The sequence below is a fragment of the Symphalangus syndactylus genome, chromosome 14, assembly GCF_028878055.3.
Source record: "Symphalangus syndactylus isolate Jambi chromosome 14, NHGRI_mSymSyn1-v2.1_pri, whole genome shotgun sequence".
Taxonomy (NCBI): domain Eukaryota; kingdom Metazoa; phylum Chordata; class Mammalia; order Primates; family Hylobatidae; genus Symphalangus; species Symphalangus syndactylus.
The window spans coordinates 116,316,654-116,341,531 of NC_072436.2; the positions used below are offsets into that span (position 1 = coordinate 116,316,654).

At 52.4% G+C, this 24,878-nt stretch overlaps 1 protein-coding gene and 1 long non-coding RNA gene across 7 annotated transcripts in view; one reads left to right on the forward strand and one right to left on the reverse strand.

The window, feature by feature from the left end:
• LOC129462537 (3-phosphoinositide-dependent protein kinase 1) overlaps positions 1 to 24,878 on the reverse strand; it is a 73,978-nt gene that overhangs the window by 24,127 nt on the left and 24,973 nt on the right. For 5 of the 6 annotated variants that reach the window (XM_055242594.2, XM_055242597.2, XM_055242595.2 and 2 more), the window contains exons 2-7: positions 23,072 to 23,332; positions 19,491 to 19,533; positions 19,106 to 19,243; positions 15,019 to 15,163; positions 14,262 to 14,359; positions 3,270 to 3,345 (exon numbers count right to left, since the gene is read on the reverse strand). In XM_055242594.2, the coding sequence (XP_055098569.1) occupies positions 3,270 to 3,345; positions 14,262 to 14,359; positions 15,019 to 15,163; positions 19,106 to 19,243; positions 19,491 to 19,533; positions 23,072 to 23,332 (761 nt within the window). The remainder of the gene's footprint in view (positions 1 to 3,269; positions 3,346 to 14,261; positions 14,360 to 15,018; positions 15,164 to 19,105; positions 19,244 to 19,490; positions 19,534 to 23,071; positions 23,333 to 24,878) is intronic. The other variant, XM_055242598.2, reaches the window with a different exon arrangement.
• Positions 3,341 to 15,444, forward strand: LOC134732525 (uncharacterized). The gene is made up of 2 exons (XR_010115824.1): positions 3,341 to 11,489; positions 12,724 to 15,444. It is a non-coding gene; the product is annotated as an uncharacterized lncRNA (long non-coding RNA).

Below are 24,878 nucleotides of genomic sequence, written 5' to 3' on the forward strand. Positions count from 1 at the left end.
AGGTCAGGAGATCGAGACCACGGTGAAACCCCGTCTCTACTAAAAAAAAAAAATACAAAAAATTAGCCTGGCGTGGTGGCGGGCGCCTGTAGTCCCAGCTACTCGGCGAGGCTGAGGCAGGAGAATGGCGTGAACCCGGGAGGCGGAGCTTGCAGTGAGCGGCGATCGCGCCACTGCACTCCAGCCTGGGTGACAGAGCAAGACTCCGTCTCATAAAAAAAAAAAAAAAAAAAAAAAATAGCAGGGGAAGCCAGTATTACACTTCTGGAAAACACATGTACCAAGGGTGTATCAAATAAACGTTCAGTTAGACCAAGTCATGCCACTTCCCGAAATCCACACCGAGGAATGTAGGGCGGCCCCTCACTCAGCCCAGCACACCCCGTCTCGCCCACTAGAGGGACGACAGGACACCCCCACCCCAACCCCAGGCAAAGAGACCTCCTCCTGCCCGTGCAGGTTGGGTGGCACATCAGACACATGCCAGTGTGTGAATCAATGGAAACCCCTTCAACACACAACAGTACAGAAACAGTCCCATGAACCACAATCTGTTCATGCGACAGAAAACCACACACCGATCAAGACACCCACAAGTCATTCAAATGACCTGGGGAAGTGCCCATTATATAATCATACAGGGCTCAAAACCGCTTGTCCAATATGACTCGAATGGCATAAAAGCCACTCCAACAGCTACAAAATGCATAGAAAAAATGACTGGAAAGACATATACCTGTGCGTCCAATTACTATCTGTGACTATAAGTGGGATTGGAGACTTATTTTCTAAAAACTCTTCATAATTAATTTTTCTTTTTTCTTTCTTTCCCTTTTTTTTTTTTTTCTGAGACAGTGTCTTACCCTGTCACCTAGGCTAGAATGCAGCGGCGCAATCTCGGCTCACTGCAACCTCTGCCTCTGCCTCTGCCTCAGCCTCCTGAGTAACTGGGTTCTACAGGCGCTCGCCACCAGGCCCAGCTAATTTTTGTTACTTTTAGTAGAGACAGGGTCTCGCCACGTCGGCCATGCTGGTCTCGAACTCCTGGCCTCGAGCAATCTGCCAGCCTCAACCTCCCAAAGTAATGGGATTACAGACGTGAGCCACCACGCCTGGCCTCTTTCAATTCTTTATAATAAAAGTTCTTAACTATGTTTAATATCACATGATTAAAAAATTCAAAAGCATAAAAAGAGATGCAGAAATGCCTTCCTCATAATCCTGTTCCCTCACCCCATAGACAACTACCATCATCCGTTCAGTGTCTATCCCTTCAGAGAACCTGAAACGCGCAAATGAGAAAATGTGAACACAGATTCCTCCTTTTTCGCGGAGGGCAGGATGCTGTGGGTATGTTCGTAGAGCTTGGAGACCTTTCTGCACCAATGCTGAAGTGGCCTCCACTCTGAAAGTAAAATCCACAAACAAGGAAACGCTGGCTCTTAGGTGGCGACGACACGCACTATGAAAGCCGGGTACGTCGCGCCCCCCACCTGCGGGAGGGACTGTCCTCTGCGTCGCAGGATGCTGAGCATCCTTGCCTCCCCTGCTGGATGCCAGCCATACCCCTGCTCCAGCTGTGACAACTACAACTGTCCAGACAGGGCCAAGTGTCCCCTGGGGAGCAGAATCACTCCAGCTGGGAAGCTCTGACCTAAAGCAGTGTCCGGCCATGCTAAGAACTCAGTATCTGGCTGGCCGCCATGTCTCATGCCTGTAATCCCAGCACTTTGGGAAGCCGAGATGGGAGGATCACCTGAGCCTAGGAGTTCAAGACGAGATCGGGCAACACAGCAAGACCCCATCTCTATTTTAAAAAATAACTGAATAATAATAAAAAGAGAACTCAGTATCTGCTGGTTAAAAAAAGTTAAAAGAACAAAACCGAGAAAGCCTGGAGACAGCCGAGACCCTGAGTGAGTGCTCAGAGCGCTTCCACCCTCCCATCACGTTTGTGCCACGGCCCCACCTCCCACAGTTTTTCCTGAAGCTGTCCAGCTCAGAAATCCGTCTGGGAACTGCCGCCCCCAGAATCATTCATTCTCTCAGAGTGGCTCACTTCACTCCAGGAAGGTGGCCCCTTGTAACCCGGCGGAGCAGGAGAGTGGCAGCGTGGGACTCCTGTGGTCCTGTCGACTCACGAGAGTACCAGCAGCCGAAGCTGACGCCAGCCCTCAGCAGCACTTGCCTGGCCCGGGACAGGAGGAACCCCAGCCCCACCCTCATTCCACAAAACTGCTCCCTAGACTTGAAACTCCAGACTCTGATGCTGCCTCTCAGCCTGCCGCCTGCCTCCCAGCCACCCTAGACAGCACCTCAGACTTCTCACCAACCCTTGTCGTCAGCTCCCTGGACATCCTCCCCCACACCGCCGGTGGTCCCCTGGCTGGCGCTTCTCCGCTCTCCCCTTCCCTGACCTGCACCGGCCCTGCAGCCCCTGTACCATCTGCACTTTTTTCATTTTCACTACGGAGGCTGCCACCAAGGCCCAGCCATGTCTCTCAAAGACCCTCATGCCTTCTGGACGCCTCCCCCCTCCCATACCCGCACCCTCCAGGGCCTCCCTGCGCTCTGCGGGACCCTGTCCCACTGCAGCTGGTGTGTGGCCGAGCAACCCAAAGGCCGGGCTCCCTGCCCTCCACCCCGACAGGGGGCAGCACCAAGGAAGCCTGGGCTCCGTGCACACGGCAGCCACGCTTTCCTCACTCTAGTTTTTCCCAAAGAAACGATTAGGCTGGGCGTGGTGGCTCACGCCTGTAACCCCAGCACTTTGGAAGGCCGAGGCGGGCAGATCACGAGCTCAAGAGATCGAGACCATCCTGGCCAACATGGTGAAACCCCGTCTCTACCAAAAATACAAAAACTAGCTGGACGTGGTGGCATGCGCCTGTAGTCCCAGCTACTCGGGAGGCTGAGGCAGGAGAATTGCTTGAACCTGGGAGGCGGAGGTTGCAGCGAGCCGAGATCGCGCCACTGCACTCCAGCCTGGAGACAGAGCGAGACTCCATCTCAAAAAACAAAAAAACAAAAACAAAAAAAACCCCAAACGATTCAATCTGCAACCAGAAAGCATCAGCAAACCCAGGAAGCTTAGAATACAACACTAACGTATCACGTGTGTGTAAGCCACGAAAAATACGCTTTAAAATGCGAAATGCTAATTTCTTTCCAAGTACGCTTAGCTACTTAAAGGCCACAAAATTCACTCTCTCAAATATTAATTTCTATGTTAAAGAAAAGGGAAGAACGGCTTAGATGAAAGTGGTTACCTCTTACAGGCGGACTTCTCCGTGAGCAGCTCTGGAGAAACGTACTGCGCTGTTCCCACGAATGAGTTGGCCCTGGCTGCAGAGGAGAGAGAAGGTCACACTCGGACTCACGATCTGTGACAATCAAGGGCTGCGCGGTGGGTGTCGCACATGGCGGACCATGCACCCCCAGGAGCCAGACTTGTCCAGGGCACCCCAGGGCTGGCTCACGGCTCACCGGCTCAAAGACGCCTGCCTGACCCCTGGACACCGGCGCCCTGCACCCTGGTGCTCCCACCCGACACGCGCCTGGACAGCGAGCTGCAAACAAATGGCCAGTACATTCTTCCGGTGGCGCCCGCTCAACGGAGGGCATGAGGACATGGCACTGGCTGGCTCACTGCAGGACCTGGGGTATCCAAACGTGCCCAGGCACACAATAAACAGTTGCAGGCCAGAAACAACCTCCTTTCCATCACAAACAGCTTGGGAGCTGAGGCGCTACAAAGGGAACAAGACTCAGGCCTCCAGCCCAAGGGCCTTCCTCCATAGAGGAGCTGTGACGGAGCAGAGCCACAGCACGAGCTGGCCCGGAGCTACCACGCAGCTGCTGCCCACACCAGCCCTGCCCGTGGGCCGGTTCCGAGTTGTCCCTTCCACCTGCCCTCCTCCGGCAAAGCTCAGAGAACCTCACAGCTTCTGCTGCGGGGACTCATTCCCTTCAGCGAATGGCTTTTCTGCGGACTTCATGACTGCCCAGGTGCGGTGCCTCACGCCTGCAGTCCCACTGCTTTGGGAGGCCAAGGCAGGAGGACTGCTGGAGGCCAGGAGTTTGAGACCAGTCTGAGCAACATAGGGAGACTCCGTGTCTAGAAAGAATTTCAAGAATTAGCCAGGCATGGTGGTGCACCTCTAGTCTCAGCTACTTGGGAGGCTGAGAAAGGAGGATCGCTTGAACCCAGCAAGCTGAGGGCACAGTCAGCCACAATGGCGCCACCGTACTCTAGCCTAGGCAACAGAGCCAGACCCTGTCTCAAGTAATAAACAAAAAACAAACACTTTGTGGCTGCATTTGCATCCTGCCAGGGCCCTCAATGATCCTGCCAAGAACACCAAGGACATCCGCAAACACGCACCCCGCCCCCGCAGGCCCAGAGGAAAGAAAAGCAAACCAAGAGCCAAAAACAAATGAAGCCATTCAACCCTGCAAAGAATCAAAGAAATGCAAATTCAAACAAGACAGCCTATCACATTGGCAAAGGGAAAAAAGAATAAAAATACATAGCGCTGGCAGGGATCTGAGGGGACAGACGCAGCGCTACGGGTGGGGCTGTCAAATGGCATCGCTTCTGGGGGCAGTTTTCCAATGAGCATCAGAAGTCACAAAGATGTTTGCCTCCCCGACCCTGCAGCTCCCTCTCCATGCTCTGTCCTTCAGGGTCCGGCGTGGCACAGCGACGAGGGCCGCGTCTGCTGGCGGGACGGGACGCCACTTGCTCCACCTACATGTTCAGCGTTTCCGTTCCTTACTATAATCGAGCGTTGCTTTTGTGACTTGTACTTTTTTAAATGCCATTATTAAAAAGTCTGAAAATATGTTTTTTTCCTATGGAGAGATGTATATAACGCATAATTAAATGACTGAGGTTGTCGTGCAGCACACAGAGCCGTATGTGTTTTTAAACAGCCACAGTGCGCACAAAGCAAATCTGTGAGGCCAACACCCACCCCATCTCTCCGATGAGCGCTGCATAGTGAGCCGCCGTGCTGTTAGGAGCCTCGCTGCTGCTGCTGTTCTAAGCTTCCAGCAAGCGAGCTATGGGCTGGGATCTCCCGGAATCCCTCCCTGCCCTCTCCAACCTCAGCTGCTCCTAGCTCCCCCAGGGTCTTCCCACCCTCCCTTCTTTCCTCAGGGCTTGCCCACCCTCACCCTCGATTCCTCTGCCACACCTTCCTTAAGGTGGGACTCCGAGCCTCCGGGCATACGCAAAGTCATCCCCTTGGAAAAGGACATCTGTCCTTAGTTTAATCTAGAGACAAACAGCGCCGCTAGAGTGTGGAGAAGACGGCTACCCTCGGAATAATGTTCCAAATGCATAACATACACAGGACTATAGGAGAAAGCAATTATAATCCAATACACGTATCAAATTATTGAAGTAATGGATCTGTGATGTAGTAATACGTGACCTGCATGACACAGCAGCAGGTCACGCCGCAGTAACCCGGCAGCGGTGCTCGGCACAACTGGCATGGTGTCACTACCGTGATGGGACCCCTGCAGCAGGACGTGGGAACACCCGTGACTTCTGATGACAGACATTTGTTGCTGATGTTCATTGGAAGGAAATGGTACGCTTTGCTCAAGGGTTAGTGAAAATTAGTAATTTCCTCCCATCCAGCCTCAGAGGTCCCCTGACTTCTATCTGTGACATCCGAGCTGAGAGCCCCAGACAGAGCGTTAGGAAACCTCAGAGACCACCTAGCTACTTCTCCCTGGAAGCTCAGAGACCGGCCAAGCTCACACCTCTCCAGCTGCTGGAAACTCAGGCCCAGAGCCCCGCACTGGCCGCTGCTGGCCCCGCACGCCACGGGGCTACCGACACTGGGGAAAGAGACAGTGGGGTCTCGGCTGGGTTGTTGTCTCCACCCTCACCAAAGAAACTCCATGGACCACCCATAGTCCCTCAGATCTGCCAGTCATACTGGGAGGCGCAGTGGGAGGAAAGACCTGAAGAAGTGATCCTGAGCTCACAAGACACCTACACTCTCTTCAAAGCCAAGGGTGCCGGCTGCCATCTTATCCATAAACCCACAAAGAAGCACAGAAAAACGCTCCACAAAATCTGACTACCCTTTGGACGAAACACCAGCAAACCAAATGCGGCAACATCTAAAAAGGACTAGGCACCATGACCCAGAGGATGTATGACACAGTGCAAGGCTGGTTCAAAATACAAAAAGCAATGCATTGCATCTCATTACAATAAAGCACTAAGGAAAACACAGGATCATCTCGACAGATGCAGAAAATGCAGTTAACAAAAACTCCCCACCTCTACAGGACAAAAGTATGGAACAGCCGACGCAGAGAAGGGAGGGCCCAGAGCCTGACAAAGGGCACGCACGGCCCACGGCCAACATCGTGCTCGATGGCCAAAAACTGCACGTTCTCCCAAAGACCAGGGTGCCCGGCTCACCACATCCAGCCAACACCAAACTAGAGAGAGGTCTCAGCCAGGACAATTAAGGAAGAAGACAAAAGGCAGCCAGGTTGAAAGGGAAGAAATAAAACGAGCTCGAATCACAGATGACAGGATCCTGTGTGTACAAAGTCCTGCGGACTCCACTGAGAAGCTATTACAACTAACGAGAGCTCAGCAGGGTGCAGGGCAGGAAAAACCAACTGCATTTCCACACAATTTCCAGGAGCAATCCGAAAATAAAATTCACAGTCCCAGCACTCTGGGAGGCCGAGGCAGGCGGATCACCTGCGGTCAGGAGTTCAAGACCACCTTATCCGTAAACGTGGTGAAACCCCGTTTCTACTAAAAACACAAAAAATTAGCCAGGTGTGGTGGTGTGCACCTGTAATCCCAGCTACTCGGGATGCTGAAGCAGGAGAATCGCTTGAACCCGGGAGGCGAAGGTTGCAGTGAGCCGAGATCGCACCACCGCACTCCAGCTTGGGCAACAAGAGTGAAACTCCGTCTCAAAAAAAAAAACAGAAAAAGAAAAAGAAGGGAAGAAAATTCACAACTCTTTTTTTTTTCCCGAGACACAGTCTCACTCTGTTGCCCAGGCTGGAGTGCAGTGGTGTGAGGTCAGCTTACTGCAACCTCCTCCGCCTCCCGGGTTCAAGCGATCCTCCCACCTCAACTGGTCTCCAACTCCTGACCTTAGGTGATCCACCAACCCTGGCCTCCCAAAGTGCTGGGATTACATGTGTGAGCCACCATGCCCAGCTAATAATTCTATTTAGGATAACATTAAAAATAAATAAGAATAAATGTAACAAAAGAAGCATAAAGGTTATACTCTGAAAACTACAAAGTGTTTTTGAAAGAAAGATCTAAATAAACAGAAAGACATCCCACGTTGATAGCTCAGAAGACTTAACATGGGTTAACAATGGTAACGCCTCGTAAGCTCATCTCTAGACTCAACGCCATCCCTTCTCATCCCGGCAGGCTTTCACTGAGGGCAGTGTTTTTCGAGGCCCATCTGCATGGCAGCGTGCATGGGTGCCTCATCCTTCCTTAGAGCTGGAGAAGATTCCCTCGTTGTGTGGACACGCCACTCACTCATCCACTCATCTGATGACACGTGCGTCGTTTCCACCTTTTGGCTGCTGTGAATAATGCTATGGGCATTCTAGCACCTGTTTTTGTCTGAATGTGTGTTTTCACTTCTTTTGGGCTCATACCTAGGAGTGGGACTGCAGGGTCATATGGTAATTCTATTTCCTTTTGAGGAGCTGCCAGCCTGTTTTCCAAAGTAGCTGTACTATCTGACATTCCCACCCACCGCATACGTGGGTTCCAATCCCCCCACATCCTTGCTAACATTTGTTATTATCTGTCTTCTGATCACAGCCATCCTAGTGGGTGTGAGGTAGTATCACCCTGTGGTTTTGATTTGCATTTTCCTAATGACTAATAATGTTGAGGAACTTTGCATGTGCTTATGGGCCATTTGTGTATCTCTCCTTTGGAAAAATGTCTAATAATACCCTTTGTTCCGTGCTTTATTTTTTTTTCTCCCTCTGAGTTCTTTACATTCTGGATACAAATGCCTTATCAGATAGACGATTAGCAGATCGTGTCTCCTATTCGGTGGGTCTTTTCACTTTCGTGATATCACTTGAAGCACAAAAGTGCTTAAACTTGATACAAATCTAACTCATCCTTTTCTTGGTTGCTTATGCTTTTGGCAGTGTATCTAAGAAAACACTGCCTAACCCAATTGTCACATTTAATCCTATAATTTCTTCTAAGAGTGTCATAGTTTTCGCCCTTACGTTCAGACCTCTAATGCATTCGGAGTGAACTTTTTTTTTTGAGATGGAGTCTCACTCCGCCGCCCAGGCTGGAGCGCAGTGGTGCGATCTCGCCTCACTGCAACCTCCGTCTCCCAGGTTCGAGTGAGTCTCCTGCCTCAGCCCCCACTCCAAATAGCTGGGATTACAGGCGCACACCACCATGCCTGGCGAATTGTTGTATTTTTACTAGAGATGGGCAGCTAGTCGCGAACTCCTGACCTCAAGTGATCCACCAGCTTCAACGTCCCAAAGTGCTGAGATCACAGGCGTGAGCCATCGCGCCTGGCCTGGAGTCACTTTTTTTGTTTTTTTTTTGTTGTTGTTGAGGCGGGGAGATGGGAGGCGCAGGGATGGAGTTTTGCTCTGTTGCCCAGGCTGCAGCACAGTGTCGTGATCTTGGCTCACCGCAACCTCCGCCTACCAGGTGCTAGCGATTCTCCTGCCTCAGCCTCCCAAGTAGCTGGGATCACAGGAATCACCTGGCTAATTTTTTTTTCTTTTTTTTTTTTTTTTGAGATGGAGTTTCGCTCTTGTTGCCCAGGCTGGAGTGCAATAGTGTGGATCTCGGCTCACTGCAACCTCCGCCTCCCAGGTTCAAGTTATTCTCCTGCCTCATGAGTAGCTGGGACTACAGGCATGCACCACCACACCTAGCTAAAAACACACCTGTATTTTTAGTAGAGACAAGGGTTCACCATGTTGGTCAGGCGGGTCTCGAACTCCTGATCTCAGGTGATCCGCCTGCCTCGGCCTTCCAAGGTGCCGGGATTACAGGCGTGAGACACCGCGCCCAGCCGTAAATTTTGTATTTTTAGTAGAGACAGGGTTTCATCACGTTGGCCAGGCTGGTCTCGAACTCCCGACCTCAGGTGATCCACTCGCCTCAGCCTCCCAAAGTGCCAGGATTACAGGTGTGAGCCACCTCGCCTGGTCCTGGAGTGAGCTTTTGTGTATGGTGTGAGGAAGGGTAATAACTTTTTAATGAATTAATCATCATTGGAAAAGAATGGTGAACCAATTTGTGGTTTTCAAAAATGGCATGAAAAGGGGAAAGACGCATTTATCCTACTTTTCCTTTCCAGATGATACCACGAGTTAACCCAAAAGTTACTGGGGAGAAGTTTCTCTTTAATGAATTCCATCTCATGAATGTATCAGGCTGTGACCTTTCTGCACTCTCTAATGAGTTAATGAATTTAGGCCAGTTATGGCCATAAATGCTGCTGCTGTCACAGGGAGATGCCAGATAAAGAACACCCACCACCAGTCTCTGAACAGGGAGGGGAGAATCAACTCTGAATGTGATGCAGTGGCCAGGAGAGAGGACCACGTTCAACAACGCCACACAGATGCAAATGACCTGTTTCTTCAACAAACTGCAAGCGAAAAAATTAAAATGGGGGAAGCTACAGATTAAAATAAATGGGTTTGGATAGGAGAGTATTTAATGGCAAAATAAAAAGAAAACATTAAAAAATGAAATTGCGCAAAACTTATTTGAATCCTGTTCGAGTGAGCAACAAAACATGATGATGTACATGAAACAACTGGAAAGATAACTCTGGACGCTGAGATATGAAGCTATTACTGCTCATTTCTATGTATCAAACAGTATGGTATTGTGGGTACGCTTTTAAAAAGATTTGTATTTTAGGGATACATACTGGAATTTTTACAGGGAAAACCGATTGAGGATGCTGGGCATCAGGTCACCAGTACGGAGTGAATTTTTTACAATAAGCAGTAATTCTCCCCAGCCCCATGCATCATAACCAATCCTAAATGAATGCCAACCTGGAAAACACCAAAATAAACCATGTGAAGAGGGGAAGAGCTGCTCTTGGTGATGGGAGAATGGGGACTCTCTCTTTTATTATGCAAATTCCACTTTCCATCATGCGGGAAAATCCATTTTGAAGGCAGCTCCTCTCTGTGCCGGGGGTGGGTGATCCAGCCTAAGCTAGAATGGCGGCAAGCTCAAGGCAGCTGTGGCCCTCAGGAGAGCATCTGGAGTCCACAGCACAGTGGGAAGCGCAATGGCGGCTAGTCTGAGGGTCTGGACGATGGCCATGCACAGATGGGGACAGAGGAGCCACTGTAGTGACTGAAGCCCAAGGCATCCACCCTCTCCAGCCAGCCCCGCCCACACCTGAAACCCACAGCGTCCACCCTGTCCACCCAGCCCTCCCACACCTGTGGCCTTCCTCTCCTTCCTGTTTGGTGAGTCGTGCCTCCACACCTGGCTGCGTACCAGAGAGGCCTGCACAGGTCAGAACACAGGTTTCCAAACCCCACCCCAAGTCTGAACCTCCAAGGACACCCCGAGCTCCCCGAGGTCCTTGCATAGAGGGCACAGGCCAGAGACAGCCCAGGTGGGAAGCTTACTGAGTCAGCTGCCCTCACCAAGATACATCCACAGGCTCCTGTACACGGAGAGGAGGCAGAAGACCTCTCTGCCAGGAGGTCCTCCTCAATCTCCCAAGCCCACACCACTGCCCTGCTCCATCTCCCACCACCTCCCCCTGCAGATACGGGGCCACCCTACCCACCTCACAGGAATGATGGGAAAACCTGCCTCCCTCTAGGAGGAGGGTGTGGCACAGCTGCTGCACAGGTAAGGAACCTCGCTATGCCTTGCTCCCATCAACACTTTTATTCTAGATTTGAAGATGTTTTGGGGAAGCCATCTCTGCACAAAAGAAGTCAACGCAGGAATACATTCCAAGATACGGAACTACCTCAAACAGAAAATGTTACTAAAATTAATCCTCCACATAAATTATAGTTTTTTCCTTTTCCTCAAAGAAGGGGAAAAGAACCACCAACTCATCTATACACACAAGCAACTGGCCCTGGTTTACAACGACGTAAAGACTTTTAGCCTCCTGCTACCAAAAAGCAAAGGTTTATTTCATGATTTCTTCTTTCTTTTCCAGAGACAGGCTCTTGCTCTGTCGCCCAGGCTGGAGTGCAGTGGCAGGATCACGGCTCACTGCATCCTCAATCTCCCAGGCTCAGGTGATCCTCCCACCTCAGCCTCCTGAGTAGCTGGGACTACAGGCACGCTCTACCACGCCCAGCTAATTTTTGTTTTTTATCTTACGTAGAGACAGGGTTTTGCCGTGTTCCCCAGGCTGGTCTCAAACTCCTGGGCGCAGATGATCGACCTGCCTCGGCCTCCCCAAGTGTTGGGATTACAGGTGAGCCACTGTGCCCAAGCTATTTCCCTATTTCATCAGCGCGCTTCGATGCCTATTTTTTTTAAGTGGCTACAGGGCAACAAGACTATCCCTGTGCCAAACACCAGATTCTAAAGAAAATCTACCCACGTAACAAACCTGCACGTGGATCCCCTGAATCTAAAATAAAAGTTGCAATTATGAATAAATAAAGCCTTGGAATAAGGGAGGGGGGAAAAAAAAGAAAATCCACATGAAGGGAAGAGCCCTGGGAGGTGGTTCCTGAGGCTGACTGCGGGCACAGCCCAGGGAGCGGTTCCCGGGACTGACTGTGGGCAGAGCCAGCCCGCAGCGCTCCTGACCCCACGGAATGTTGTGGGCTCATCTCTGGGCAGGAAGTCAGCACAAGGACAGCAGGACACGGACAGATCCTAAGAAAGCTTACGAGACAGAAGTTCCTGTTTGGTTCAACTTTGTCACAGACAACACTGAGGGATATGAGGTTACACTGTGTACACAGAAGTAAGATTACCCGTCAGTAAGACGGTTACTATTTAACAGGAATGAGTCAAACACATCAAGGTTTCAGGGCACGTCTGAGACGCCAGGAAGACCGCCCTGGCTTTGTGCAGCTTTGGGAGGGAGGTGCGCATTCTGGCATGGCACTGGACGGGGAGGGGAGCAGGGCTACAAAAGGCAGCGGATGGCAGCAGAACTAAGCCACCTTAGAAAACAAGAGGCTCCGGCTTGACTGCTAGTTTCAGTCTTAGCCCCAAAAGGGTGATGTGTTTTATTTATTTATTTATTTATTTATGGGATGGAGTGTCACTCTGTTGCCCAGGCTGGAGTGCAGTGGCACGATCGGGGCTCACTGCAACCTCTGCCTCCCGGGTTCAAGCGATTCTCCCGCCTCAGCCTCCTGAGTAGCTAAGACTACAGGCGCGCACCACCACGCCCAGCTAATTTTTTATATTTTTAGTAGAGACGGGGTTTCACCATGTTAGCCAGGATGGTCTCCATCTCCTCACCTCGTGATTCGCCCGCCTCGACCTCCCGAAGTGCTGGGATCACAGGCTTCTTTTATTTTGTATTTATTACTACTATTTTTTAACAGTTGATCGCTCTGTTACCCAGGCTGGAGTGCAGTGGGATCATCCCAGTTCACTGCATCATCAATCTCCCATTTCAGCCTCTCGAGTAGCTGGGACTACAGGTGGGTGCCATCACACCAGGATGATTTTTGGCTTTTTTGTAGATATGGAGTCTCACCACGTTGACCAGTGGCTGGCCTCGAATTCCTGGCCTCAAACGATCCTCCTGCCTCAGCCTCCCAAAGGCCTAGGATTACAGGTGTGAGTCCCCATGCACAGCCAGGGTGATGTTTGAGGATTCTCAGAGAAGTTCCCAGACCCAAGACAAGGTCTTAGGGCCTCCACGACTGTGCAGAGATGAAAGCACCAACTGACAGAATCTTAGCCAGAGCCCTGGGTGTGAAAACACAGGGCTGGAAACGCCCAGAAGGGAGAGATAAGGCCCGGTGGAGGAAAGGAGCAACTACCTCAAGGCGCCAAGAGAGGCCCCACAGGCACCAGCTGGGTGCCTCCCAGCACACAGATACAGGGCCAATTCCTAAGAAACAGAAAAGCCGAGCTGAGTCCGGAGTGCCTGCCTTGCTGAAGGGCCTGCTCTCCACCCAGCTGTGCTCTCCTCCAGCTACTGGGGGCCAGCTGGCCGTCCGCGGAGACGACGCCGGAACCACCACCGCTCGATGCTCACGGTTCCCCTTTGCCACACGAGAGCAGCTACAACAACATGGTCACTTCTGTCTGAATCTTTCCTCCAGCAACAAACCTGCACTCACGTCCCTCCAAACCGGGCTCCAGTACTTCTCACCCCCACAGAGCCCTCTATGGAGGCCTTTCTCTGACGGGCACCCCAAGCCCAGGCAGAGGCCCATGCACCACTTGGAGGCCCTTGGACCCAGCCTCTTGACCCAGACAGACTCCAGCAATCACCCGAGGTTCATCTTCAAGGTCACTTATAATGCACACAACAGCCTTCAGCTTCCCCAAACCTCATCCCAAGGCTTTATCTTCTCTCTACCCAGCACTCCGGAGCAGTCTTCAGAATGTCAACTGCCTTTCTTTACGCCTCCAGAGTTTGTGATTTCTACCCAATAAGCACCTGAAGGGCATCGAGACGCCCCTGGCCGGCTAAGACAACCTAGGCCACTTCTCTGGCCCAAGTGGACTTTCAGCAACATCTCCGATGGAGTTGTCACAACATGGTCCAAGGCTAGAAAGTACCCTTGGGAGCAGGACTCGGAGGCTTTGTGATGACAAACATGCACGTGGCCAGCAGGGAGACAGAGGGAGAGGTAACGGAGGGAGGGCACTGAGGTACGGGGATGTGCGCCCCCGGATACTACCTGCAATACAGGCAGGAGGAGCCAGGAGCTGACCACACCGGCTCCACGTCCTGCACGCGGGTGGCTGGGTACGCATGTGGCCCCTGCACTGTCCAGAAGACAAGCAGGGGAGGATGAACCAGAGCAGGCGCCGAGGAGAACCAGTGACCTCCCGCTCTACACCAACACACACTGCCTGGGGCCCCCAGGAAGACCTGCTGGCATGGCAGGGTCTTGCCCAGAGAAAGTTCAAGATCTGTTTGAGAACAGCCACGGTGTCCCCACCTCAGTCGCTGATGAAGATGACACAATGCAACACACTCCTCAGAAGTCGCTTTCCATCTTAAGCACAGAGCCAGGCTCTGCTAGAAATAAAACTCACACACCTTGTTTGCTCTCTGGGGATAAGACTTTTGCTGTTCCAAAATCTGTGATCTGGATGTGCATATCTTCATTTAACAAAATGTTTTCCGGTTTAAGGTCCCTGTAAAAGTAGATTTTCACATTTGAGAAGAAATACTTAGAACAGCAACATTATTACGTACTCTAAATTTTGCTGAAAACAAAATGAACGAATGACTGCATATGATCCTTACAGACTGACAACCAGGGCTACAGGCCTAAAGCTCACAAGCAACAAGTGTGGACTGTACACAGTGGGGATTCACCACCTCACATCTCCACGTCATTCTAACTAGCTTTTTAATGAAGTAAAATCTATCATCTTTAACGCACAAAATGAAAGCTATGCACACTTCTGAGCTGACTTTATCAGAAACTCACGAAAAATGAGACCAGAAAGAAGTACACACAGAAGCTACAACTGAAAAAGATAACAAGCATCAGTCAAGATGGTGAAAAGAGTCATGAGCTCGCCAGGAAAGACACGCAGCCATTGGATGTGGTATTTGCAGGAGAGCCTCTCCACGTCAGCGCTCCACGGACGTGTGGCCTCGCCTTGGCAATCAGGCTGTGGCACAGGCAGGCATCTCAGTCACACCCATCCAGAGAGCACTCCAACCAGGCTGACCTCAAGGGCGGGGGCCATCTGGGCATCAGCTGTGGCCTGTGAGCCAAACGGTCACTGGCCCTGATCATTAAACTGACGTCCTGCAAACCCCACCCAGCCACCCCCGAGGTTACCTGTGAATGATGCCCTTGCCGTGCAAGTACTCTAAAGCAGACACAATCTCGGCCGTGTAAAATCGGGTACAGGTCTCATCGAATGAACCGATTTTGCGAATATATTTAAGTAGTTCTCCGTTTTTGGCATAACTAAGGCCGAAATCTGAATATTGTGCAGTTAAGGAAGTGTAAAAACCTTTTGTTTTGTTTTGGAACAGGTTTACTCCCTTGCCCAGGCTGGAGTGCAGGGGCACAATCATAGCTCACTGCAGCCTCAACCTCCCTGGCTCAAGCGATCCTCCCACCTTAACCAACCCAAGTGGCTGGGAATGTAGGTACGCGCTACCACGCCTGGCTCGTGTTTTTTATTTTGTAAAAGTCATTTTTTGAAAACTAACCTTAAAAGTCTGATGAGAATTTTTAATTAAATGCAAACTGAAAGTACCTGCGGCCCAAGACAGTCATGTCACTGGATCTGACGGGCATCCCAGGCCCCAGCTCCAAGACGAGGCACCAGCATGATGAGGGGTTTCTCATCAAGAACACCATTACACGGTCTCAAGGAAACAGGAACAGAGCCTCTCAGCCCGACTGCCCCTCTGGCCCCTGGCCGTGTCTACAGCCTCAGTGAAAGGGAACCGTTGGAGACAGGGCCTACGGACCCCGACCAAAAAGCGCGTATAACTCACGTGCAGGCTTCAACGCACAAAGATCCTGGGGGCCGGCGGAGCAGGGTCGGAGAGCGCGGCAGCCCCTGCCCTGAGACCCCGGCTTTATGTGCTGCGCATCCACGCGTGGCACTGCCCCTTCCATGCAGGCTCCTTCCGCGGATAAAGTGACACATTTTCTTTTGTTTTTTTTTTAAGATGCAGTCTCGCTCTGTCGCCAGGCTGGAGTGCGGTGGCGCTACCTCGGCTCACTGCAACCTCCGCCTCCCGGATTCAAGCAATTCTCCTGCCTCAGCCTCCCGAGTAGCTGGGACTACAAGCACGAGGCACCACACCCAGCTAATTTTTGTATCTTTAGTAGAGACGGGGTTTCACCACATTGGCCAGGATAGTCTCCATCTCTTGTCCTCGTGATCTGCCCGCCTCGGCCTCCCAAAGTGCCGGGATTACAGGCGTGAGCCACCGCACCTGGCCAAGTGACACATTTTGTAAGACAAAAGCCATGTCGTGCACTTCTACACTCACGAAGTGTGTCTGGGAGGCCCCCTCCTCTGGGCTCCATCTGTAGCCTCCTTTTCCAAGACGACTTAAGACCGACAATAAATGGATCCCAGATGCAGAGTCCCCTGAAAGCGGCAAACGTCCATCCCCATTACCGGAAACCTCCAGATACTTCACACTTACTGGCAGCCCAGGACACGGGGACCCAAATCCTTGCCTGCCCTGAGCAGTGGCTCTCGAGGCCAGGAAGGGGGGCTCGTGCTCAGAGCCAGGCTAGCCTGCCTGCTCAGTTCTGGCTTCTGTTTGCCAGGGTACCATCATCTCCCACCAAGGATGAACCTGAAGCTTCAGGGCAACGAGGAGAAACCCAGAAGGGAAGGGACTTGCAACCAAGGCTGCCCAAAGTGGCCCCTGTCCAGGCCCATCTCTAAATGCAACCCACACCGAGGATGCCTGGTGGGGCAGAAGTCCCTGGGTCTCGTTCCTGTCAGGGGCGAGTGAACCTTCACAACCTCCCGCGGCTTTGGAATTTGACTTAATGACGAAGGGCAACATGGATCACTGGACAAAGACCTGGAGTTCCCACTACCTGCACTGCTCTGGCCAATCCCATTTGGAAATCAGTCAGCAAGATTCGCTCTCCTCTGGACTCTGAGCCCCCGGGAGGAGAGGACGGGAGAGGTCAAGGGTGTGCAATTCTGTTGCAGCCTCACAACCAACAAGCAGCCGTGTTCCGAGGGCTCTGCGGGAAGGAAACCCAGAGGGACTCCCGTGGCTCAAACGGGGGCAGAGACATGCAGGGCCCCGGGGCACGTGAAGGTGAGAGACAGAACATACCGTGAAGCCACTGAGAGCGGGGGACAGAGGCAGGAACAGGGATGACACTGGAGGACAGCAGGCCTGCCTGGAGGCCAGCATTCTCTAAATCCTTCCACAAACCAACAGCAAAGCCCGCCCCGGGCCACGTGCCTAGCAGCTGCCCAGCCACTGCCCTGCTCCTCTCTAGGCAACATCCCAGGGAAGCACCTTGCGTCGTCTCCATTTCCTCACCTCTTATTCTTCCTTGAACAGTCTCCCCAAGAAACTGCCTACCCACCATCAACAACTGGCACAGGGCAGATCCACGGGTCAGGCTGTGTGCACCCGACCGCTTCACAGCCCCTGGGTGGGCAGCCAGCACCCTCCATCACAAACCGTTTGATCCCGTGGCCTCTGGGTCTCCGTCATTCGAACTCAGGAGCAAGACCCCATCACAATCTCCTCTCCTCGATGGGCCCCTCCTCGTGTTCACCCCTGCACTGGGGGAACCCAGGCTCTACTCACAGAGGAGCCAACCTCTGGGCAGCCTGCCAGCTCGCTGTGAAAGTCCTCACGGCCCTGACTCCTCCTGGAGCTCTGCTGGCAGCACCTAAGTGCCCACTCAGACCTGAATGGCGGCACCAGCAGATGCATGAAATGCCAGCCTAACACCCGCCCCTGTCTCTCCCAGCTCAGCAGCAGACACCACTGTGCACTAGGCTTGAGGGCCAACTCCCAGGAGCTGCCCCTGACTCCATTCTCTTGACCAGTCTGTTCATAAGACCTCGACCACTGCCCCTGCCCCTGCTCTCGTGCCCATTCTCCCACCTGGCCTAGGAGCAGCCAGAGCAAACCCCACATTCCCCGCCACAAAGAGAAGGAAGTCCAGGCCGGGCGCCGTGGCTCACGCCTGTAATCCCAGCACTTTGGGAGGCCAAGGCGGGCGGATCATGAGGTCAGGAGATCGAGACCATCCTGGCTAACACAGTGAAACCCCGTCTCTACTAAAAATACAAAAAATTAGCTGGGCGTGGTGGCGGGCGCCTGTGGTCCCAGCTACTCGGGAGGCTGAGGCAGGAGAATGGCGTGAACCCAGGAGGCGGAGCTTGCAGTGAGCGAAGATCCCACCACTGCACTCCAGCCTGGGCAAGAAAGCGAGACTCCGCCTCAAAAAAAAAAAAAAAAAAAGAAGGAAGTCCAGAGTCAGTGCCAGGCTGCCACGGCTCAGGGGCCCAGCCCACCACAGCCTTTCATGCCCCACCCCACACTCCTGCCCAGGAGTTTAAAGAGCCCCACACTGCCGCCAGCCCCTACCCAGCCCTAAGACTCTTGGCAGCACATCTTGCTGCCGGGAAGCCTCTGACACGGATAGTCAGTGCATGTCCAGCTCCTCCACCAAAATCGAAGCTTCTCGAGGGCAGAGACGCCAACCGGCATACCAGCACATCCCCATCACCCATCAACCTGCACTTGGCAAGCGCCTCCAAACAAACAGAGCACACACACTCCGCCGGCAGCTGAAGGAGCTGCAGGATGGTGCTAAGAGTGGGGAGCAGGCCAGAACAAAGCTCTAACACAGAAGAGCCTGGTGCTCGGGAGAGACGGGGAGGACAGGTGGGAGGACTCAGGACCTTCCCCAGGCAGGTTGGGGAGGCCACGACACTTGGGCCAGCTTGGAGGGTGGCGGGGGAGGAAAAGAGCAGGTGCAGACTGCACCTGCTGGGGGCGATGACGGTGTGGCGTGGCCAGCCCAGCCACTGGCAGGCCCACAGGTCAGCTGGATGGGGCAGAGGTGGGGCCCACCCCAACTTCCACCGGGCCTTGCCTCCCGGATTCCTGACCCAAGGTTTAATAACAGAAAAGATGGCGTTCTAGGGGAGCAAGGGACAGCGACCAAGCAAGCCGCAGCAGAGGGGACTGTGCTGGAGCCACATCAATGGCTTCTCCGGGAGGTAACGTCCTGTGCAGACTCACAGCCACACCCTGGGGCTGCCTCGGCTGCCTCCCTGAATGTCAGCGGCCTGAGGGACCGCACTTGACAGGGAGCCGGGGCTGCTTGTGGGAACACACAAGGTCTGATTCCAAGTGAGAGGGGTGACTGGTGTGGCTTCAGACGGCACCGACCACGCAAAGGATACACAGCTTCTCGTCGTCCTGAAATGTGAAGTAAAGCTTAACAAAGAAGGGGTGATCCAGGCGCGACATGACATCCCGCTCTCTGGTTACATACGGGACCTTGTTCTCTTTTATGATATGTCGCTTCTCCAGAATTTTAACTTCAGGTGAGAGAGAAGTGAGTTACTATCAGAAACAACAAAAAACACTAAAGACATGACTCACAAAGTAACTGGTACAAATTACAGCCTTTCAAACATTGTATACACCAGCCTGGTGGTCTCTAAAGCCAACAGTGTCCTGTACCCAGAAATCAGCGCAGAAACCCCGGCCCTGCCACCCCGGCTGCCCTGCACGGCGCCGCTGGCCCTGCTCCCAGACGCACAGCTCCCTGCAGCCCATACTCACTCGCGTATTCTCTGGAGGTTGCCAGTTCTCGAGCCAGGACAACCTGGTTTGGAAAGAAAAGGAGAAAAAGAAACACGCAATGTAATAACCAGGACACTGGGTCTGACAAGTCCCTCTGCCCCACACGCACGCTTCCTGTCCCCACTGAAGACTTGAATCTACAGTGAAATATTTTGGGTCTTGTACTGACAAGTAGATCTAAAAGCCAATGCTCGTGTTAATGTGTTCTAACAGCTAAGAGAAAACATATCCATCTCTCCATTGTTTTCAGAAGCTTCTTGATCAGCTGCTAAGAGTCCTAACGGTGCAACACAAGTATAAATTCAGGAGCCTCTTCGACTGCCACGCTCTTCACGAACAGCAGGAACACAGTGGTGTCACCACAAGTGGTAGGGCACAGGGGCTTCTTTGAAAACAATTTGTCCTTCTAGTATACATTCATTGCAAAGGCTGCCCTGAATTTTCATTTTTGGAAATAATTGTTATCATACATTTCGTATGAGGGCGCTTGCGGAGACCATGAAGAGAGCCTGGGTGTAAAGGACGCAGGGAGCTAAACCAACAATGCATGGCCCTGCGTGCCCACAAGAGGGAGCCACCTTCCCGGGATGCAGCAGGCCTCCTGCCCTGTCCTCCCCTTAGCACCCCTGAGTCCTGCACTCAAACCCCACCTCCCAGACACAGCACTCCAGCAGGGCAGGCATCCCAAACAGCGGAGAGACCCTCCACTCGGACTAGCCTGGGGCACACCCTGAGGCACCGGACTGGAAATTCCTGGTGGGCCCACAGTTTAGCCAAGTTTAGCCAGAGCGCATGAGACAGCTGTGCCAGGGAGGCCCCACCACCACCAAGTGGTACACAAGTGTCTCCTAAGACACCCACAGGGGGACAGCCTAAGGAGCAGGGAGCAGAGGAAACCCGCCCTGTTACATTCCTGGGAGCTGGCAGGAAGACCTTCAGGAGGCCACAGGGCCAGGTCCACCTGGCTCCGGGCTGTGAGCTGCAATCCGGGGCAGGACTCCTGACGGACACGTCAGAAGAGATCCTGGAAAGCACCAAGTGAGACGCCCTGCGGCGCTCAAGAAGAATGAAGTTGGATTCTGGGGACTCTACGTACTCAAGATCTTCCCAGAGGAATACGCCACGCATGGATGGCTCTCAGCTGCCGGGGAGAAAGGGGAAGTGGGCCAGGCAGGGCTCCCCTCTCTAGCTCATGTTTCTGGGAGGTCACATTTCTCCACAAGAGCACGTGCTAGCTTCATAAGTAGAAAAAAGGAAGAAAGAATTGTGAGCGAGCACTGATATTTAGTGGAACGCTTTCTAAGGGGATACTGATGTCATCTTTCTGTTGTCTAAACTCAACACTTCACAAGCAGGTTTCCTACAGGAAGGAAGGATCCTCTTCCAGAGAATGGTGCGTGACGTGTCCCTCCCTGGAGGTTGTGACCGTTCTCAGGGGGCCTCCCGGCTCTCCGGTGCTGCACCTGGCTCTTGCCCAGCCTCCTAACTATCACTGTCCTTTCCCCCTCCCCGGGAAATCAACTTTAATGTGATCTCCATTTCAGGAAAGCTGAGAAAGAACTGAGGGTAGCACATGTAATCTGAGACCCAGTACTGTGGATTCCAAACAGCCCCATGGAGGAGCCTCCGGCTCACCGTGCTCTCCCGGGCACCTCCCTGGTGCAGGTTCAGAAAGACACGGACCACAGCCTCTGGAGGGACAGTGCCTGCTCTCCACCCATCTCCAGAACCCAAGGAAACACGCAGTTTCACAAATGAGTCTTCCTTTTTCAGTCGAGATACATGTAAGGGCCGTGTATGGTGGCACATGCCTGTGGTCCTAGCTACTCAGGAGGCTAAGGCAGGAGGATCGCTTAAGCCCACGTGGTGAAGGCTGCAGTGAGCTATGATCACACCACTGCACTCCAGCCTAGGTGACAGAGCAAGACCCTGTTTCTAAAAGGATAAATACATACATAATAAAATAAAGTTGAATTAAAGAGAGAAATATAGGGAAGTAAAACTGAGGCCAAGCACAGTGGCTCACGCCTGTAACCCCAACACTTCGCAAGGCTGAGGAGAAAGAATCACTTGAGCCTAGGAGTTCAAGACCAGTCTGGGCAACAAAGTGAGACCCTGTCTCTACAAAAGATTTTAAAATTAGCTGGGCACGGTGGTGCATTCCTATAACTGCAGCTACTTGGGAGGCTGAGGTAAGAGGATCACTTGAGCCCAGGAAGTTGAGGCTGCAGTGAGCTATGATCATGCCATTGCGCTCAAGCCTGGGCGACAGAGCAAGACTCTGTCTCAAAAAACAAGTAAAGCTGAGAAAAGAGGAGGCCTCCTCTTTCACTGGGTGGTTGTAAGCAGCCATGCACAATGCCCAAGGTTTTCCAAAGAGTTTCTTCTTTCTGAAAGGATCTGAGTCCCCACACTTTGGGGACTAGTCTCATGGTTAAGGGACTTTTCATGAGGGCATAATCCTTTTATAAAAAAATTATTTCATAAAACCTGCAATTGAAAAAATCTAAAGCGTAAGGGCAGCAAAAGTTAACGTTAATTAAAACAATATGTTGGGAATATGGGTAAGCTATATTTCATGTTTTTCTTTGCATTGTGCAAAATTTCATATATGTAAAAAAGAGAAAAAAAGGAAAATAAACCTCACATATAGTTTCTTCACAAAGGTCAGGCAAGAAACAATTATTCAGGAACTCACCCAGGCTCTCCAGAGCGAGGTGCCCCCAGGGCTCCCTGGAATGGCCCTAGTACACACACACGGTGGCCACCTTGGCGACCATGCGACTCTGGCAGCACGGGACTCTGTCTCTTTATAGAGGCCCAGATAGAGACAGTGCACCCCGAGTTGCTCAGGCCTCCCCTGAACCTGTTACAACCTTCACTAAATCCACAATCACACACGGCTTCATGGGTCCCACGTCAGCAAAACGTCCCATGTCAGCTATTTTGAACCTTCATTTCTTTGCTTTCAGAGGAAAAAACACCCCGAGACAGGTAACAAGTGTGACTTGACAGTACTGTGACAATACTTCTGTTCGTGAAACTCGGGACAGAAGAATCTGGAGGCTGTGTCTCCAGCAAATGTCCAGAGCGTACTGTTTTGTGTATTTAAAAAAACAAAACAGAGAAATAAAAAAAGGTCAATAAATGTCCCCAAAAACCTCTGGAGAGATATTAACTTTCAATCTAAGAACAAGAACAGCTTCCCAGGGCCCTGCCAGTGAGACACAAGGACACAGAATGTAACCTGCTGATGCCAGGTTAAAATGAAGTTAACTACATTAGAAAAAACCTCCGCAGACCATCAAGAGATGTGTCTAACGTTCTCATCTACAAAACCGGGTTAAATATTTAGCCACTCATCACGTGATCTGCTTGGGGGGTACCCAGCCCCCAAAGACTCAAGTGGCGTTCACAACAGGTGACACCCCTCAAGGGGCCCGAGACCTCCTGCCGGGAAGGACACCAGCCTTGGTTGGAGTTTCCGGCAAGCCCCGAGGAAGGTGAGCCTCCCCAAAGAAATCACATGCGTCTGACACCCAGCAGCAGCAATTACTCACCGTGGAAAAAGAGCCTTCCCCAAGAATTTTCCCAAACTTGAAGTCCTCAGGCCGCTTCTTCCGAGGCTGCGGCAGAGGCTGGGCGTGCTGCAGGGAGCCAGCGCCGGGCCGAGGCTCGGCTGCAGTGCCGTCCATGGCGGGTCCCTGCCTGCTGCCACCAGGAATGCCAGGAGGCGTGCTGGACTCAGTCTGGGTCCTCACCATTGATGGGGATGGGCAGGAACATAACACCACGCTGGACTGGATGGGCACGGCGTCATACTAGGCGAAAAAGAGGAAAAGGAGGTAAGGCTCAAGGCAGCTGCCTTGTTCTCAATGCACGGACTAAGGCGTAAGGACCTCATCTCAACGCTCAAAAACAAACCCCAAGCACAGGGCAGGCCAGCTGAGCCCCGCAGTCCGCTGTGAGCTGCCAGCCTCCTCTCCCGAGTCCTGCCCGCGCCATGGCTGCCCGCTACTCCACCGGGCAGCGCCTCGCCCTCCTCCTCTCCCTCGCGCTGCCTGAGCCTCCAGCCAACTCATCCCAAGGCCAAGGTAACCTGAGCAGAGATAGCACGGCACATCTTTAATTGTGGGGGGGATGGAGAGATAAGAGTGATGATCGCATGTGTTTACAATACACAGAGACGCCCAGTGCTGGCAAGATTATAAGAAAGCGAGCATACTCACACCACTGCGGCTGGCACCAAAAACCGGATTGCAGTGGAAATGTTTTTGGAAAGCAGTTTGGCAACTGTCAACAAAGCGACTACAGAACAGTTGTCAATGAGACACAGAAATACGAAGGAGAGGAGGGAGGGCAGAAACCCAGTTAACAATGTAAGCGGGCACGGAGGGAAGATCAGCATGCAAAGCTAGGTGGGCAAGACGTGCAAGGTGCACCCACAGCCACAACAATCCCTCCCCAGACCCCAACGTGTCCTCACGGTGGTGGCAGTGGCCCCCGGCACTACAGAAGAGCAACGCAAGGCGAGCTCAGGTGCACTGATGGTGGTTTCTGATACAACTCCCCACTCAGAACCCTGGAGAGCTCTTGACTCCGTCTCTCAGGAGGGTCCTGAAGTCCATGCTATGTCTGAAGACACAGGGTCTCCTCCTGCGTCTGTGCCAGGACAGAGGGACTGTCACGAGCCAAGCTGCAATCCTTTTAAACACTAAAAACGGCCGGGCGTGGTGGCTCATGCCTGTAATCCCAACACTTTGGGAGAACGAGGCGGGTGGATCCCCTGAGGTCAGGAGTTCAAGATCAGTCTGACCAACATGAAGAAACCCCTTCTATACTAAAAATACAAAATTGGGCTGGGACAGTGGCTCATGCCTGTAATCCCAGCACTTTGGGAGGCCAAGGCAGGGTCAGGAGTTCAAGACCAGTCTGGCCAACATGGTGAAACCCCATTTCTACTAAAAACACAAAATTTAGCTGGGCATGGTGGCGGACGCCTGTCATCCCAGCTACTCAGGAGGCTGAGGTAGGAGAATCGCTTGAACCCGGGAGGCGGAGGTTGCAGTGAGCTGAGATCGCCCCACTGCACTCCAGCCTGGAGGACAACAGCAAGACTTCATCCCAAAAAAAAAAAAAAAAAAAAAAAAATTAGCCAGGTGTGGCGGCGCATGCCTGTAGTCCCAGCTACTCGGGAGGCTGAGGCAGGAGAATCGTTTGAACCCGGGAGTCGGAGGTTGCAGTGAGCCGAGATCACACCACTGGACTCCAGCCTTGGTGACAGAGCGAGACTCTGTCTCAAAACAAACAAACAAAAATACAAAACTGTTACAGATACTAACATTGGAAAAGTGTTACAGGCATGGC